General features: G+C 43.8%; 1 protein-coding gene across 1 annotated transcript in view; it reads right to left on the reverse strand.

The window, feature by feature from the left end:
- LOC138488129 (complement factor B-like) overlaps positions 1–16226 on the reverse strand; it is a 1604240-nt gene extending 1588014 nt beyond the window's left edge. The window contains exon 1 of the mRNA XM_069614892.1: positions 16045–16226. Coding sequence (XP_069470993.1) covers positions 16045–16105 — 61 coding nt within the window. The 5' untranslated portion in view covers positions 16106–16226. The remainder of the gene's footprint in view (positions 1–16044) is intronic.
- Positions 16227–19428: the final 3202 nt, after the last annotated feature.

Here is a 19428-nt window from a genome sequence, read left to right on the forward strand (position 1 = left end):
CATGCTCTATAGACCACTTTGAAGTGTACATGGTCTTTGGCACCTCTTGGCCTTTATCGCTCCCCGACAGCTCCACTTGGCAGCGCAAGTACCCCGGTGCGAACTGCCTTTGATAGGGCGGGGGGTGGATTGGGGCGGTGGTCGTGCAGACAAGACTCGTTTGCCGCAGGGCCTCACCAAGGAGAGGCCATCTAACTGCATGTAAGAGGCAGGCTGAAGGATCTAGTACATGGAAGGCAGGGGGGTGAGTTTATAAATACCTCAGCCTCCCAGGAGAATATATGGGTGCAGTTCACCCTGGAGACCCTGGATGCCTAGGCAGTTAGTCAGCAGCAGGCTGGCCTGTGGTGGCAAGGCGGCACGGGCCAGAGGGGGTCATCTCTGTACCCGGTGTCCAAAAGGATGATTTATTATGATCAACCATATTGATTATTTACCTATAACCATGTTTTGTGTCAATAAAATCCAACGGCCTTCCTTTTATTGCCAACGCTTGAACAAAGTGGTGTGGTAAGTATTTTTGGGGGAGGAGGCAAGGCCGGGAGGCTTGATGCCAACCCGCAAAATAACATATGTATGTCTGCTGCATATGGGTTCAACGGTTATGTGGATTGAAGGTGGGCGGCCTGCGTGAGGGAGGATGCTGGCCGGAGACATGTGGTGTGACAAGACAAGGCACAGGAAGACTATTCAATGGAGACACACTAGATTCATTTAAAAAATCAAAACAACCATTGTTAAAATATATGTTGGGTTTTATTTTAGATCTTAATTTCAATTGAACATAAATAATAAACATTACACATTGTAAAGTTGCGGTTGCAGCACATCCAGGGAAAATCCGCGGTATTGTCCACTGTCGCTGGGGAAATGTTGTCTAATGGCAAGTACCGCACAGGCAGGTATTACTCTCCGAACGCGGTGTCCGAGCCTCCCGTGAAGCCACCAAGTGAAGCAACGATAGGCCACCAGCCTGTACCACCTGTGAAAATGAAAGATGCAAACTGTATTAAAATGACAACTTTCTTATCACTGTCGATTCAGGTAAAAAATGTCATTCTGCTTTGAAAAAAATTCTATCTAGAAAATGCACAACATGGAACCAATTTACATGCATTCGAATGATGAGACGACCATGAAATAGTAGTGGCATCACTGACATCACAACCAGAGTATACTTACTCGTTACTCGGATTACGCGGACGAACAGTGCCGCAAAGTTCGTGCATAAGCACCATCATCATCCTCAACACTGTCCGTGAGAGGCAGGCTGCCCTGAACTCTGGCAGCTCGGTGATGCATTGCGGACTTGGCTCGCCTTCCGAAATGTAGGCCAAGCACCCGGAATTTTCACGGCAGCAGCAGTTCCCCTCCTCAGTTGGCATTAGCTCGCACCGATTGCACGTGCACCAGGTGGAGACGCCGTCCATGCGACATGGTCCAGGCTCTTCATCCGTTGACTGGTCCTCCCAACTGCCGTCCGAATCCCCATCGTTTTCGCGTGCTTGCCTTTCCAGTAGTTCTTCCTCGGTGTACTCGGGCTCGTACATATACGGCATTATTGTAGCCATTGTGTGGTAAAGAAAGTAAAATAATTTATAGCGGTGGTACTGGTATCTGTTCACACGGGCTACAATCAACGAAGGTAGCTGACCAGAGCACAGAAACGAGTCACAGAATACTCAAAGTAACACACAGAGAGTAATGGAATCGAAAATCTGCTGCTGTGTGTTGTGAAACGGTGTGTTTATACTTATTGAGGAAAGAGGCGTCCTGCCATTTCCATGGCGACAGTTCATTAGCTGAGGCGCAGCGATTGTTGACACGAAACGTGCTTTGGCGTTGGGAAATGGGCGGTACGCGTCTGCTGATGTCAGGCTCAGGGGCGGGGGATTTGATTTAGTGCCGCAAAAGCAGGTGAGCCAGGGCGATGCGGCAAGTGATAGGATTATCAGAAAATGGCGGCTGATTTCGAGTGCGTTAATGGACGAAAAGTCGGGTAAGGTCCATAGGAAAGTTTTCTACGATCGACCGAGTTATGCTTAAAAACACATGGCCGAACCGTAGGGACAATAAAAAAAAAGTCCCGGAACTCTCCTTTAAGTTCTTTTTGTTAAGTTTGCACCTGTAATGATAAGGATATAGTGACTTGCACACGTGAACTTAGTTAGATTGGCTTTGTGTTTGATTGGATAGTCACTTTAAAGTAAACTGAATCTCGACTCTTTAGAAAGTATGTCAATAATAAAGGGATATTATGCCTGCGATCTATGAGCATATGGAATAAAATATATGTATATATATATATCTGTTGTAAGAGGCAAACGGATTGGAATCATATCATATGGTTCATTTGAATGGCTGGGGCTATTGGAAGCCAAGATTTGGTGCTTGAATTTGACTCCATGTGTATATATATATTTGTTACAAGAGGCAAGTGGATTGGAATCACATCATATGGCTTACTGAATATTATTTCATATTCTGTATAGGTGGTTGGGGCTATTTGAAGCCAGGATTTGGTGCTTGAACCTGACTCCATAGAAATTGTTGGTGGTTAACAGACTGAGAATAATTTTGACACTCACCACAGGTTAGTATGTTATTGAAAATCTATATCTATTTTAAATCCTTATAATCCAAGGAGCCTAAAGTTTAAATTTGGTCTCTCTCTTATATGAAAAAGACATTGATTGATGAATAATATCACGTTGGTCTGAAAGCCCATTTTGGACATCTGTCAATCACTTTTCCATAACGGGAAAAGTAACAAACAAGTGTGTGGCTAAACCCATTTACAATAATTTTGCATGTGAATTGATCAGCACCCTTAACTGAGCTCTGCACATTATATCTAGTGAGGTGATCATATCACAACGAGTACTAATACTTAGGAAATTCCTAGTCACACAATTTGGAAGGGCTAACTACAAAATTGGGATTAGATCTCACAACCATTAGATTTGACTTGAGAGGATGGCTTCACATTCTACAGTCATAATGGGTGCATAGAGAAATATTTTAGGGAAATTGTTCAAAAATAGGATAGACCTTAGTCTATAATTATTTGAAGTACGGATAGAAGGAATAGGAAATATGCTAACATGTGGTTTTCTTCACATTGTTGGCAACATTCTCTTCACTACTTTGAATTTAGCACTCCATCCTGACCTGATGTTTGACATAATATGGTATGGTCTTTGAATTGAATTAATTTGTGATAATTACTCTCTTTGAAATAATGTTGGAATGTATATAGTATTATATATGTATTTTCTTTTTTCTTTTCAATATGTTTATGATTAATATATGTGATTTATGTTATTTTTATTGATGGGTGGATTTACAGACAGCCTTGAAAACGACCTATGTTCGAAACACTTGTCGGCTGTCTACTATACAAGCAATTAAAAAGACATTATTTCAACCAACATTTGAAGTTATTTTACTGGTATTTTAGGTGTCGTCAGTGGACATTTTCAATATTCAGATTGGGTTAGAGCGCGAGACACCTTCCCAAACTCATAATTTATCATTTACTAATTCCAAACTTTGTGGGACGTTTTGAGGGAAGTATTTGCTCGCCGCCACCCCCTTTTTTCTTATAGTAGAAGAGTGGAGAGAAGACGAGAGTGGAAACTAGCGCATAGTAATTCAAAGACCCCACAACCCAAATTTACTACTTTATGTTTTAAATAGGGTTTGGTTTTAATTGTTATATTTTTTGCATGCTTATATGCTCAAACATTAATTGTTAATGGCTAATGCTGAATAACAATTGATTTCTTCTACGGAAGGGATTTTCAGCTCCAGTCACCTTGGTACATGGAGGATTGCCACAGACTTCAAACGACATATGGGTACAGGGACAGACTTCCTTTGACAGAGATCAAGGGCCTTTCCAGTAGGATTCCCACTCAACCTCAGAACCCTGCGGCAGATTGGCGCAATTTTTTCCCACTCACTTCCACCTGCGGACCCCATCCTGGTTTATTATCAAAGAAAATGCCCCGGTAGTTAAAGTGAGATACCACCTCTATACATCAACCATTTGCACAAAAACTCCTCCTGGTACATTTTGCGGCATTGTGAGTAGTTGAATTAGGTTTATACCCCAAAACCCTAAGATGTCCCTATGTGTAAGATTCAATTCTATGAAGGAAAGGATATCAAAAAGGGTGCTCAACACGATGTCTATCCAAAATTAAGAAAATCTTCTGTCCAGAAACCTGTCCTAGGGCTTCATTACGGGGTTGGCGGTAACCTGCTGGTGCTAGCGGCAGCTTGCCTCCAACCCGGTAAAACCGATTCCGCCGCCTGATATCCCAGTGCCACCGGGATATCACAAGTGACGGCGGAACGGTAAATCCCCATTCCCATGGAGACAAATAGGACTCCATGGGAATGGGGACACTGAAACACTGGCACCATTGCTAACGGTGCCGGTGCTAACGGTGCCGGTGCTTCAGTGAGAGGCATGCCAGTAGGGGTCTGATTTCCGTGGCGTATAGCTTCTCGCACCCCGCATTGGGGTCATGCCTTTCACACCCTACCCTGGGGTATTGTTTCTCACCATCCATCTTGGGCCCTTGTTCCTTGCGCCCCTCTTGGGGATTGCTTGTCCTCACCCTGCCTCAGGGTCTGGTTTTGTTTGCCCCGTCTTTGGTATGGTCTCTTGCAACCAGCCTTGGGCTCTCACCTCTCTCACCCTGCCTTCGGGTTTGCTTGGTCTTACCCCACCTTGGGGTATGGTTTTGTTCATTCTATCTTGGTGTATGTTCTCTTGCAGACCACAGTCGGCTCTCACCTCTTACACCCTACCTTGGGGTATGGTTGAGCCTTTCCTCGCCCTTTCCTCCAAGCCACTGTGCACCTTTCATTTTGCTGAAGCGCTTCATGGGTGGGGGGTCGGGTAGGTTTACCACAAGCATCACCTGTTCTGCGTCTTCAGGTTCCTCCGCTACCATTCAAACTTACACTTCTCTTCTGCGGACTTCCTCTGGGGCTTCTGTTCCTTGGTCCACCAATCATCTCACAGCTTAGGCCCCGCACTGGTGCTCTTGACCGGGTTTTCCCTGTCACTCCTCCGGCAGGTTTGGCAGAGTTCTGCTGGCTTGGCCTTGCTTGGGTCTGCCACGCTAGGCTCATGATGTTTTCTTCCTGATATACCTCCCAGGAGGAGGACTCCCTGCCTATGCTGCCCCGTGGATGCCTTATCTACAGTTCTAAGGATGATTGACTCTTTATTCCTCTGTTAGGAGGTGGGACTTTCCACGTTTCTTTCCCTCTCAGCAGATCGGTGCATACAGAGGGTCAGAAACCACACCAACCTTCCTTACAGGAAGTTTACATTGATTAGATATTTAACTCCCATTTAGCCAACAAAGGTAGCACTGGAATTTGGGGATAGAGAGGGAAACTAATATCTCTTTCTAGGGATATCCAGTCCTATAAAGGGGGGTCATTCTCAGTGTCAGTGGCATTCCACTTGCCCTGTCTCCTAGGGGGTGTTACGATGAGCAGGCTCACCTCCCTTGACCCAAAGGGGGTGGCTGCCCATAGGTGAGAGGGGACGAATTCCCTGGATTTGTTACACTACACTTTCCTCAGGCCTTCCCTCCTCAGTGACACCCACAACAACAGCTGGGGGTACACACGCCAGACTCGAGATTGGGCGGAGCAGTAAATGCAGTGGTAACACCATTACTGCTGCATTTAAGGGCTTCTGCCCAACTCGTGATGAGGTGTGAAGCCTGCAGGTAAGGACTGAGCAGAGCAGCTTATTCAGTTGTTCTAGAGTTAGATTGTAAGGCATGAATGCTGTTCAAGTGTTTCTCAGCCAGAAATGAGCATATAGCCTGCATGCTATCAGACCTCCCTTAAATCGGTTATAATTAACATGTGTACACAAATGTTCAGGCCTTTTTTTGCATGGACATGGCTGGTAAACTATGTGTTGAGTCTTACTACAGCATAATGGTCTCATCCTGCTGCAAGTAATAGTTATCAAGCAGTATATGGTCTCACACGACATGCATGTCTGTATTCTACTCTGGACTGAGGTACTCCTACCTTTTGACCTTGCAGTACACAGATTGTTTGGGTTTACACCATTCTTTTGTGCACTGTTTACAGTTCAAACAAGGTGTGCTGTAACACGTTTTTGGACTGCAGTCCCTCTGAGTGCTTCAACCAAAAGCACGTTGGGACCAGGTGAAAGGTGCTATAACAAATGACTAAATTAATGAATTAATGAATAATGCTTAAAAATCGAGAGGCTGAAGGCAAACCTGCTTAGCAACTGGTAAATGAAGGACCCCCTGTAAACAAGACAGCAATTAATGAAGGCGTGTGTCTAATGAAATGAATACTGAGATAAAAAGTTGGTTTGTACAAAATATTAACCTGCGCGAGCAAATCGGCTGATGCGTGTCCTTTAGTACACCAAAAAACACAGACCAGCTATGTGGTTTTTGGTGTTCTAATGGACACACTTAAGGCGATTTGCTCACACAGGTTTGTCAATATTTACCCTGGAAGTACTTCCCATCTCTTGGGTCTGGGTCGAGAACTCCATTAACTGGAAGGCACAGTGAATACTATTACACAGATCTGAATGCATAGATGTTCTATTAGGGGATCACACCTATGAACCTATGAAGAACAATTGAAATTTAAGAGACCTATATTCACAGGGTCCTACACTCAGAGAGGCTCAGTACATCAAACATTGATGATTATTTGGGATCACAAGTTGCTGCCCCTACTATGAATCATGTCATGAGGAACGTTGGGTCATTGTTGTGTCAATTGAGACCCTATCAGCTAAAACCTAAGTAGCTTGAGTCGAAGTTCACCTTCTGACTCCTTTTATCTCATCATCAATATATCATCAACAAATAAATGTATTCAAATAACTACATCCATTAAACTCACAAGCATAAAAATGAAACAATGAATATTGGCCATAGTCATTTCAACACAAATTTAAAACTCGGCCTTGAAATCATCCTGTATTTACAATAGAATCAATACAGCATAAATATAAAACCATGTTTCCAAAACACAATTAAAACCTCACAATTCACCTAAAAAAACCTTTCCCTGATACATAGCCCTAGTCAGATAGGACAGGAGAGCCAAAGCTGTTAGTGCCGAGTCAGCGGTCAGAAGGAAAAGTAAAGTCGGCCTGTAAAGGCGAATGTCAATATGCCTAACAACCGGCAAAATTGTAGACCTTCTCCCTTCCTTATATGAAGGGCAAAACAGCACAAAGTGCTGCAGGTCTTCTCTTGCGGCCCCACATTCTGGGCAGCTGGGATTGTTGGGAAGCCCAGACCACTTCGCAGTTTTCCTCTTAGTTGTAAACAGTCAAACCTGGCCCATGTGATCAGCCACGTTTCTCGCTTTTTCGTAGGAAGATATCTCCTTTGTCTACTCTTTCTGATCTGGTTCACTTCACTCGTAATTTCTTTCACTTCACCAAGCATGTTTCTGTCACAATTAGTTTGTTGTATGAGTGGCATTGATGTGCTTTTTATGTATATAATGATATTTTTAAAAGCCTGTAAAGTTTTGCAATTCATTTAAAAACTCTATGTAAAAATGTCTCAATCATTTTTGTTTCAAAATGTGTATGAAGAAATAAAGGAATCTATATCCTTGTAGACTGATTTAGCTCCCGTTGCATATTAGTTTTTGATGCACATTTGTTGCTATTTATTTTCACACACTTTTTCAGTATTTTTGAGCAATTGGTTGAACTGCATTTTTTCTGTCTTCTCTGTGATTATCGAATTTGTTCCCATTTCCTGGCCAGAATAGGGGTTCCCCCTCCAGTGATTACTATAGGTGGCACTTAAGGACCACCAAGCAGACAAAACTAAAAAAGAGAATTCGAACAAGAGAGTCCTGTAAATCAATTGAGGATTTTGTCAGTAACATAATACATACTCAGTCCCACTGGCATAAATCAACATAGAGTAAGAGTGCTGGGATGAAGCTGCTGAAAAGGGGCAGGGGAAGAAGTAGTGAAGATGCAGGGGGGGATATGGAGGCTTTGTGTGGGCCAGTTGGTAAGAGGGTTCCTCTTTTAACAAACGGATTAAACTGGCCACAACTTCGCACAAACATATACCTCTTGGGGTAATTGTACCGGGGTGCAGCCAAGTAACTTTATAAGGTTCCTAGATTCACAAGATGGATTACCGTATCCTTTTTACATATAGTTAGAAGGGTTACTTTATTCCTTATGAAAGATGGGTGTCAGCAGCACCACTGCCACATGCTGACATTAACGCTTTATTTGCTCCTAAGGAGTCTACTGAGAACTCTGTACTGTGATAGATGCGCTACTCTGAGCTACTCCTATGGAGCCCACTGTAATGCAGCCACCAGGGGCTACACTGAGAGATTTTTTCCTGAGGGGTCCATGGTGGTCTCTGCACTGGATGCAGGGGAGTAGAGCGTGAGCCAGCTATTTGATAGTTTGCACAGGGCTGGTTACCCCAAAGTAAGTTCTTCTGTGATGCTTGCTCTTGGGTGTGGTAATTGTTAATCTGCGCTTCGACGGGGCCAGTTGCATTATTTTCCTGCCATATCAAGGGCCGAAGGGCACCCACTGTGATGCCGGCTATAACAGTTCGAGTGACTCTTAGGGTCCTGACTATTTGTACTCCTCACTAATCTGGTCAACATCCTACTATCCACCACATACCTCATGCATTGACTAAGCCACTCGGATATGGCAACTGATCCCCTCCAACACCTACCGCCCCAATACACACCAGCACCATCAGAACTCTTGCCACTGGACTCGCAACACTTTACCGGCACCTGAATTCCCAGCGCCATAGGGACATTAAAAGTCCCGTCGGATCAGGAATTCAAGCGCCAGCAAATGTTAATCCCCATTCCCATGGAGCCCCATAGTACTCCATGGGAGTAGGGGGACGGAAGCACCAGCACCGTTGCTAACAGTGCTTGTGCTTCAGGTGGATGCCGTCGCCTGACCTGCCGGGTGTGACAGCGCCCACCCACAGGGTTGTAGTGTGGCGGTCCGGAAATGAGTGCCAGTACTGTGCGACAGTACTGTGCAACCGGCACCCATATTCTGAACTGCCTCACTCAAAATGACCCCATTGTTACATTAGGGGCAGATGAAGTTTCCCTTCTGGATACAGAAAACATACCTGCACACAGAGGTTACTTCTGATTGACATGTACCAAGACCACTGCAAAGCAATCTTGCAGTGTTCTCTCTGTCCCTACTGAGCAAACCCAACTCACTTTTCTGTTCATATATCACAGCGTCAAGACCATGCAAATAAAAACAGTGGGCTTTGCGAAACCCCATTCACAAAATATCTCTGGAATCACATGATCCTACTTTTTTGTCTTTTTTCGGGTTTCCTTTTCATTTTTTTTGTTATCTTTCCATTCTGCCTTTTTTCCTGGGATGATCCTCTTTTCACATTCGCCACCTCTTCCCAATACTTATACGCTTACTTTTTCCTAGCTCTGCAGTTTTTCTTCATCAGTCTCTCTTTCTCTTTTCTTGCTGTTTTTTATTCACACTTTCTATTTTCATCTACCCTCCACCTTTTGTCTAGTTATTCAATTTTCTATCTTGTTTCTTTTATTTCCTGTTGTGACTCCTGGTCTTGTTTCCGGTCTTAATTTTTAATCAAGTATATTCGTGTACAGGGGTCCGTACCAGCGCAGTGTATTGCTGCTGCAATATGATATGTATCAGGGTATTTCAAACAGTGTCAGTATCTGAGTTCTTGCTGCCTGATGAAGAACCCCCACTCTTTAAGGTTACAGGTTGTATTATTTATCAAGTGGGCGTGCTTTTTTTCCCCTTAGAAGCCTGCCCTGCTTTGAACAGGGTGAGTTCGGTTTCACTCTTGTATGTATGATTCAGGGACCGAAAGTGAGCGGATCAGAGACCTATTTAGCTCTTGACTAAATAGTCTTGATTGTAGACTAGAAAAGCCTGGTGAACCTGACACCAGCACCTATATGAATCCAGTGGTAATGTTGCCTTGAAAATGGGCGCTAGGTGGCGACATTTTCCTAAAATGCACCCTCCAGACAATCAAACACTTTACCCAACTATTGTAGAATTGGAAGTAATGATATATAATTATACCCCTCCTAGAATATTTGGTGGAAGAATTTTAGGGGTCAGGAATTAGTTGCCTGCCTGGTGACATTATCACTGCTATTAGCCCCTGTTCATCCAACCTTCATTTCCATCCCTTTATTGTGATGGCGTGCATGCATTAGGGTTCTTTTTGGCACTAGAATGATACTTTAACAAAAGAATAGCAACACACATGAAGGAAGTGCTTGTTCTATGCTCCATTTGTAACAATGTGTTAAGCAAGCCTTTTGACACCTTCCTGCACCGTACAAACATCACCCAATGAGGCGCTTCATCTTCCACGACCAACTGCGAGCTGGAGCAAACTGTGAGTGAAGGGTTTTTGGTCCTGTAAGTAAGATGTGATGTCACAAATCACTTGTAATAATAAAATGCAGCCTTTTATACACATCAATAGTAACTCATTATGTGCCCCCTGAAGATGTTTTGGACTACACCTCTGTTATATATAGTCCTGTACATTGTCACTGGCCTGGAGTGATTGCAAATAGAATGTGATGTATGATGCAGCCAGGAGAATGTTGAGTGCATCAGTGTATGAATGTTCTGAGTGAGTCAGTTGGGGGCCTGAGCTGGAGTGACTGGATGGCCGGTGGGTCCTCTCCTTCATGTATACTGTAACTACCCATCCCTGTCCATGTCCTGTCATCCATACTACTGTATATACCTAAGAGTAACAAACTGTATATACTGTACCAATAAAGCATACCTGGATCAACATCAGTCTCCACAGCTGGTCTGTGTGTCCCGTGTGACTAATAAGAGACTTTTTTACATTGGCGACGAGGAAAACTAGAAATATAAAAGGACATGGAGAAAGGGACTGGTCAGCGTGCACTGAGGAGCTGCAGCAACATAAGACTGTACAGTAAGGAGTGCTGTGGGGGGGGAGCAGCAGTTGAAATGAGTGACCCACCGTTCCCCCAAGGCTTTAGTGAAAGAACCCTGGACTATGAAGAATATGGAAATGTAAAGGACAAACTAGCAGAGAGGAGCTGCAGCAACATAAAATGTACAGTAAGGAGAGCTGTGGGGGGGAAGCAGCGCTTTAAATGACCCACCGTTCCCCCATGCCTAAATTAAACCATCCTGCCCGGCTAGCAATTGACATTGATTTCTCTGGGGGGAGGTCCCCATCACAAATATACCACTCAGATTTCCACCAAGTGTGTGCCCGCTCCCAGTGAGAGAATCAGAAACATAATAACATGTTGTGCTTTCAACCAATCATGGGCATTGACTTTCTTCTGGCGCCAGTAAGAAAGAAAAATTTAAAAATAAAAAGGGTGACTTGTCTTATGCGAAGACACGGCTGCGTCTGTAAATGGAATAGCACCAGTTTTAATGTTGAAATAATAACCATTGGCTATCCAGTACCTGCAGTAACACAGCAGATGGCGCCGCAGCTTCGTGTTTTCCACCAATAATAAGGGAAATATACACTGAAAGTGCGACGTGCTGTCATAAAGGAACGATCCCAAACGTCCCGATACTCCTTGGATAAATTAGGACATTATTACAGTGATAGATATACTTGTTTTCAAAAAAATGCTACATGAAATGATGGTTGGCATCTGAGGCCCAGCATGGTCTGTCCCCTTCCAGCCCTTCGTGTTAATGATGACGTCACAATCCTGATGGGGGGTATTGGCTATGACTTGCTCATGAACAAGTGCGGCAGCAACGTTCGGTGTTCCGTGCCCATGACGAGGACGTGTTCAGCAAAGGAACCCTCCTACGCGCACGTAGCGTCCCTCACAAGCGTAACTATCATGGGCTGCAACTTGTGAACGTGCACTGGCTGTGCATTCAATGAACTTTCCAGCGCGAACGGAGCATCTTTTAAGTGTGCTACTGCGTATCATCAGCAAAGGAAACAAAGTGAATCGGATGAAAGATCTCCATTAGGGTCTTCAAAGGAGGTGAAATGACTGCGTTCCGAGCACCCAAGATGTAGACATTTTCAGTGAATTGAAGCTGGTTCATATGATTGATACCCCATCTGGTGACTATGTTTCTAATGGAGGCATCGTGTTTAATAAAGTGCTACTGATTTATAGAAACAAGAGAAAAGTAACGGAACTCACACTATAACATTACAAAAGCATGTTTTAAAATTGCAGAACTTAGGATACTGAATATTAATAATTTTTCTTTTTGAAAAGCATAGTTAAAAAAAAATGGCTGGGCTGATGATACTAATGGAAAAATATGTTGCAGAAAATTACGTGCTAATGTTGCTGAGGGGTTTTGAATATATATGGTTAACTTGTTCATTCATAAGTGATATGTAGGAACGTGTGGTTTGGCCAACCAACATGTGTCCTTTTAGTTTGAGGTTTCTTATTGATTTTCATGAGCTTTGTAAGTAGATCTACAAATCCACCCCACGTCTTGAGTTTACAATGGTGGACATAATGCAGCATATGGGTATTCTAAATGGAAATAAATAGGATTTCTAAAGTGCAAATGATTTAGTACAAAGGGAATAATGAATATTTTTTTTTCTCAATGACAATTTATCACCATCACTAAGAAATGTTTACGTGATTGAAAAACTTATGCTATGATTATGGTGTTAAGGGTTATGATTTACCCTATGGAAAGAGGTGAACAACACATCAGATACCCTGCAATTGACGTTGGGCCATTGTCTTGCTCAGTTTGTGAAATGTTGTGGCCCACTGTTATGTGTCTCAGTCCGACCATGACGCACGTGTTGCAGTCCATGGTCGCGGTGCAGGGTATTCCTGTTAATGTGCATTGATTAACTAGTCTTGGAGACTAGAGCCATAAAGGAAAAATGTGGCGGTATGTATACTCTTGTTTGGGGTACATATGTGTATGCTCTGATGTGAGGTACTGTGTTTGGGCAACTGACTGAATAAGGGTGCGCCAGAAAAGAGTTTGGGCAACTGACTGAATAAGGGTTGTGCCAAAAAAAAAAAGTTTGAAATTGCCGGCGGATGTACATAACCTGTATATAGTGCGCACTTTAGCAATAGTTAATGTTAAGCATTTTGACCTCTGTTTCTTATAGTAATAGTTTTAAGTTTAAGACCTCCGGTGCTGCCAGGAGCACCCCATCTGTTACATGTAGTTTATCGGTGTGAGATTGTGGTTGTGGTTAGATTCATGAGTGGGCGAGTGATATGTGTTTGGCTGTTTTTTTCTGCATCCTGTATGTAAGGGTGATGTTGTGTGTATGAACCTGATATGAAAGGGAGATGTCACACGTGGGTACTTCCGGTATGAAAGGGAGATGTTATGTTGTGGTTGAATCTGGTATGAAAGGGAGATGTTATATATAGTCCTGTACATTGTCACTGGCCTGGAGTGATTGCAAATAGAATGTGATGTATGATGCAGCCAGGAGAATGTTGAGTGCATCAGTGTATGAATGTTCTGAGTGAGTCAGTTGGGGGCCTGAGCTGGAGTGACTGGATGGCCGGTGGGTCCTCTCCTTCATGTGTACTGTACTACCTATCCCTGTCCTTGTCCTGTCATCCATACTACTGTATATACCTAAGAGTAACAAACTGTATATACTGTACCAATAAAGCATACCTGGATCAACATCAGTCTCCACAGCTGGTCTGTGTGTCCCGTGTGACTAATAAGAGACTTTATTACAACCTCCCATGATCCCGCACCAATGACTAAGCTGGCTAGGGCTGATGGCCACTGAAATCCAAAACGTCTGAAGTGCCACATACTGAGTCATTATGTATGGCCACCATGCCAAACTGCCTGGCACCATGTTCCTGTCTTTGTTCAGAAAAATCAAGTGATATAAATGCAATACAGCTACCACATTAATAAAACATGCAACTAAGGAAAGGAGCAAGAGCCATGTCGACTCACAATCATCTACACATTGCAGATACATTCATTACATGGAGAAAGATGGCCTGCATGGACGTTAGTTATGTCTTTGACCTGAAGGCCAGGTGCAAATGCCTGGAAAAACTGGCAGAATGCCCAGAACCTCCTAGCCTCCTTTAATGCCTACATTAATGCGCGAGGTCCTATGTCCGTATAGAGTACAGAGGGAAGTTAACGCATTCCTTTTCCACTTCCCACAGTGTCAAGCAAGGGAGCCTGCTACTCCTGCCCCTTTTGTTTCATCATTGACAACCTATGCACTGTAGAAAAGCCAGAGGAGCCTTGGAGCACCACTCTGCTGGTAAGCAGATGATCCCATGCTCATCTTTCACACGCCAAAAGCCTTGCAATCCTAGCTGGATGCAGTTGTAAAGTTCAGCAGAAGAAATTCTTTGTTTTTAAATTAAAGCAATAAGAAAGTGATGGTGGACTACAAGAAGCAATGGAAAGGTACTACAAGGACCTTTAAACTAGTGTTTGAAAGTGTGGAAATTATTAAAACCTTTGTATATCGAGGTGTGACGATAGCGGACAATCTGTTCCAGGAACTGCGCGTCACCAATACAAAGAAAAAAACAGAGGCCATACTAAATGTCATTAGATGCTTAGTGAGGAGGCTTTGCAAAAAGGACACCTTCTCAGACAAACACAATATCACAGGCCGAGCACTTTTTGGTGTGCAACAAAAGAGAACAAACTAGTTAGTACAATTTGAAGAAACGTTTCATTAGGTCTACCAGCATCTACGTGGAAGCCTAATCTCCTGTGTTTGGCTTCTGCTGTTTACTGCAGTGAGTAGCCATCCAACAGAACAATGCTTGACAGCATGGCTCCAGCTCTCATTCCTGCAGCAAATGAAACTCTTTATCCCCATCCTCAGACTTCAGATCTGTCGTGCAGTGCCTGGTGCTCTCCCACCTGGATGGTGAACACGACCTCCTGGTAGGTATCTCAGTCACTACCCAGATCCCTCTGAAAGTTGCCCACCATGCTGCAGCACACCTCATGGCAGGACTAAAGGCATTCAGCCACATTCCTTCCACTAAGGAACTACACTGGTTACTCCTCCGCTCTCACATCACCTTCAAAACAGCCTGCACCGGTATCCAGTGATTTTATCCAGAGAAAAAAACGGAGAGGTATTTATTAACGAAACAATTAATAATGAAAAAGCACTGAATTTTAAATTAAATATATATGGGGGTAAGGGATAAAAACGGGTGTGGGTGCGACAGGGTTTGGGGTGGGATTACAAACATAGGGAAATGGGAGGCTTGGGGGGGACCCTGTCCAAATTAAAAAAAAAAAAAATTTTTGGTAAACCATACCTCTATGTAATTTTGTTTGGTAAAATCACATAGAACCCCTGCATCACCTACAAAGCTCTAATGCTCAAGACACCTTCCTGCTTAGCTGAAAAGATCACCATCTCAGGAGGTCAACGCACCACCAGCAGCCAAGATATCGCCAAACTGGAATCCAAAAAATGCAAGAAGAAGACTAGAAAATAATAATTCTCCTGCTATGCTCCCAGGTTCTGGAACAACATTCCTGCTAACAACAGGCTGACTCCCTCCCGCCTGAGACCCTGCTCTTCAGTTACACTTCACTGACAAATGAGGACATTATTGTACAGCGCTATATAAATCAGCTACATGCATACATACATTTACATCAAGTATTTTCTCTGAGTGCTTTTGTAAAATACGCTGCAGGTGAGCACACAATCGGCACCTCCCAGCAACAAATTCTGTGACTACAGCTGGTCATGAGAAAACGAATTATCTAATTGCTTCTGGGTGCAACCGCAGCAGTCTCAAGACTTGGCACTCCTTCAGAAGACAATCAAGAAAGACAAACAGAAAACTGAGCATAAAACGCTTTTCTACATACAGATATATTGCTTGGTTCTCTCAAGGGTGTGCACGCACACACACGCGGTGCTTAGTTCAGCAGTGATAGTGACACTACATGAATGTTCAAAAATGTACCTGGCAGAGCATAACTGAGCAGACCAAGAGTAATAAGCAGGAAGTAAACCACAGAAGTCATTGCTCAATCCCCCGAAAAACTCCTCCTCTGGATGTTCTTGCCAGGCTGCTATAAGCCTTAATCTTATGCACACTGGTGCATGAAGCGTTGAAACCTTCCTCAGCCGGGAACAGGAACTGCTCAGCTGTCCACTCCCTCCCCACTGGCTCAGAAACTGGGAAGTTTGTGTGCTTTAGTCTATTGGCAAACACGCAAAAGGTAACTATTAACTTAAAGGAAGCCCTATGCCAACTGTGTAATACTAAAGGCAGTTCGGTGCCATGCTGGTACGTTACACATCAAGCGTTATGTGATTCTGCTGCCCTTACTATTGAACATTATTATTTGTTTAGGAAAGAAACTGCTTCCTTACACGTGTATGACGGACAGGGCAGTCCCAAGATTGGGTGCCTAAAACGCGACACAACAGATATGTTAACCAGATGTGGTGTGGTGGGGAGGCTTTGGGATGGCAAGACGGCATGACACTGTAATCCTGTGATGACCAGCAAACATACTATGCGACAAACATTTGGCGTTTTCACATGTACTGGAAGATGATCCTTTTCAGTATTTCCATCTCTATACGAGCGATGGGACTGGATGAGGGTCATGTCTGGGTGGGGTTTACCAAATTCCAGTCTGAGTGCACCTTCCAGTTTTAGGTGATAGGAAGCTCCAGTGGTGGGTAGTGAGTCGGGTGAAGTAGCAAAAGTGAGAGGTAGTGTAAGGCAGCCATGGAACACAGAGGGTGGGGAGAGCTTGTGAGCTCAGCGTGCAGTGGTGTGTTGAGCAGCGAGATGAAGTTAGCCAGGTAGCAGGGAGCTAGCCCAATGACGCATTAAATAAAGAAGCTGGAATTTAAAGCGGGAGGGTTTGCCTATGCACATCAACCTTGCATGGAGATGGCATGTAGATAGGGGTGAGGAGCGAGGGAGCTTGATAAGGGCGCGAGTAACACAATAAAATACCATGTCAAGTTGAATAAAATAGTACAGGGGGAGTCACACGACCAGCCTGCTGAGGACATAGAAGGAATTGAGTGGTGGCAGAGAGGAAGGGGGAGCAAGGGGCGTTTTTTATGGATGTTCTGGAGGTTGTTCATGGCAGAGGCATTAAAAGAGTACTGTTGCAGTTACAAAGCACTGTGAAAGAGAAACTCCAGGTTGCGAGCCAATGGGGGGGGGGGCGGTTTAGGGTATGGGGAGGATTCTAAGGCAGACCCTTCACCAAATCTCAATTTGCCTCGGTTATTGGCCACTGAATGAATTAAGACAAGTACGCCGCAGGAGTTACCAATAGTTTGCATCATGAAATACACTTTGGGGTCGCTCTCATTTTCGCTCAGGTCTGCAATGTGTTGTACTCTGTATCTTTCATGCTGCACTGCAAGAGGAAACAGTGGAAGCAGTTCAGAAACTGGTCCAGGCACCCACTCCAAGGGGCTTAAGGCATTAAAAGGAGATAAGCATTGGGCAGTATAGAGCCATCTAGTAGCATATGGTATTATGGCATGCTGTGTTGCGGGAAGATAGTTCTGGGTGAAGGTGTGGAAGTAGAAAAGGATCCACAGAGAAATGATACAAGAACCCACATGAGGCGATGAGCCTGCCAGGGACAAGGTGTAGAGCATAATAGGAGAGTGGTCCAAGGACAGACTCTTGAGTCACCCCGACTGGTACAGTGGTGGGGAAGGATGTTCCAATGTTCCAGGAGATAGAAAAGGAGTCACCAGCTAAGGAAGCCATTCAGGTAAGGACAGTACTTTGAAAGCCAAGGTGAGAGACAGCCTGAATGAGATCCGAGTAGTCAACAGGATTGAAGGCAGCATAGATCGGAGAGGAGGAAGATGAAAGATAAGTGGGGCGAAGAGCTTTAAAGAAGATGTTAGTGACATGGGTGAGTGTTGCTTCCAACGAGTGATCTGCATATCCCTATTGACTTGACCTAAGAAAATTCTATGTGGTGTTCATATTGAAGGATATCCTCTGGTACCTAATATGATGCTTTTAAATCAATGCCCACTTTTTTTGGAGTGGAGGGGTGCTACAGGCCTGTTTTACTCTTTTGCCTCTACCCGACAACAAGAGCAAGATTCCTTGCTTGGTGATCTATACCATGTGCCTGAAGCCTGCCTAGTCATCCCATAGCGTCTTTAAAGTGGAATTGCCTTGATGGAGTGATGGCAGCGTTTGCCCATTCAATCATCAGTTACTTTGTGGAAGAACCATCCCTTTAAACAGTGGGGGGGGCCTTAGATTATATGCCACCTTAACATATGGTGCTCCACTGTATCGAGAGGGTCTACGTGGCCAGAGTGGTATTCAGTATCTTGCCCACTCAATCATTCGTCTCTCTCTTTGGGAACTATAAGATTCAAGTCCAGTTCTCAAGCATCAGCCAGAGCAGGTTTTCAGGATTGCAACTTACTGTGTAAATAACACCTATTTGGAATCATCGTATTCAAATGTATTTTGAGTGGAAATACTGAAAAACATGGAGTGGATTTGGGGCTTTGAGCGGCAGACTTGTATGGAGGGGGACCCATTTGGGACATAATTCAAGATTACACTGAAATTTATACATTACATACCGAGATGTAAATATCACATATTGAGATGCATACATTAGATAATGAAATATACACAGTGAGATAGATATATGCTATACTGAGATGTATATACCCTATATTGAGGTACATACATTATCTATTGAATGATACACTGCATGCTGAGCTACATTCACTGCATTATGAGAAGTTAATACTGTATAGTGACGTGCATGTATTAGATATTCAAGTATGCATGCAAATCCACTGTACACATTTTGGGAACAACTACTTTACTTGCCAAAGAGTTTCCCATCGGCCACTCAACATGCAGGTGTTGGCTTTCTTATACAACAGAGAAGGGTGATGGACACTCCTGCCAAGCATGCCATTGAAAGAGTGCATCACAGTCTAGGGAATTGGTGGACTTGATTTGGTAAGAACATTTCACTCAGTTGTCCATCTCCCTTTATAGAAAGCATCTGTCGAAAGAGCTCACTGAGTTGGGCATGGGCCATATCCTGGATCCTCTGCACGATTCCTTGGTTTCCTATTGGGTCTTACTGACAAATCTAAAAGAAGCCCAAGTGGCAAGAGCAAAAAGGGCTGAGGTAGATGATTTGGCATGCTTGGCTCACTTAGGTTGGGCAGACATATTTGTAGCAGGCAGAGCTCTTCAACCGTACCTGTCCAATCTAGCTAATCCCCAAATCAGACGTCTCTCTGCTCTGGCTAGAGCTGGCAATCTATCTCTAGCCTTCAATACGAAGAGATGGAGTGGATTATTCATTTCAAC

Source organism: Ambystoma mexicanum, chromosome 9, assembly GCF_040938575.1.
Source record: "Ambystoma mexicanum isolate Mex_15411 chromosome 9, UKY_AmexF1_1, whole genome shotgun sequence".
NCBI classification, from domain to species: domain Eukaryota; kingdom Metazoa; phylum Chordata; class Amphibia; order Caudata; family Ambystomatidae; genus Ambystoma; species Ambystoma mexicanum.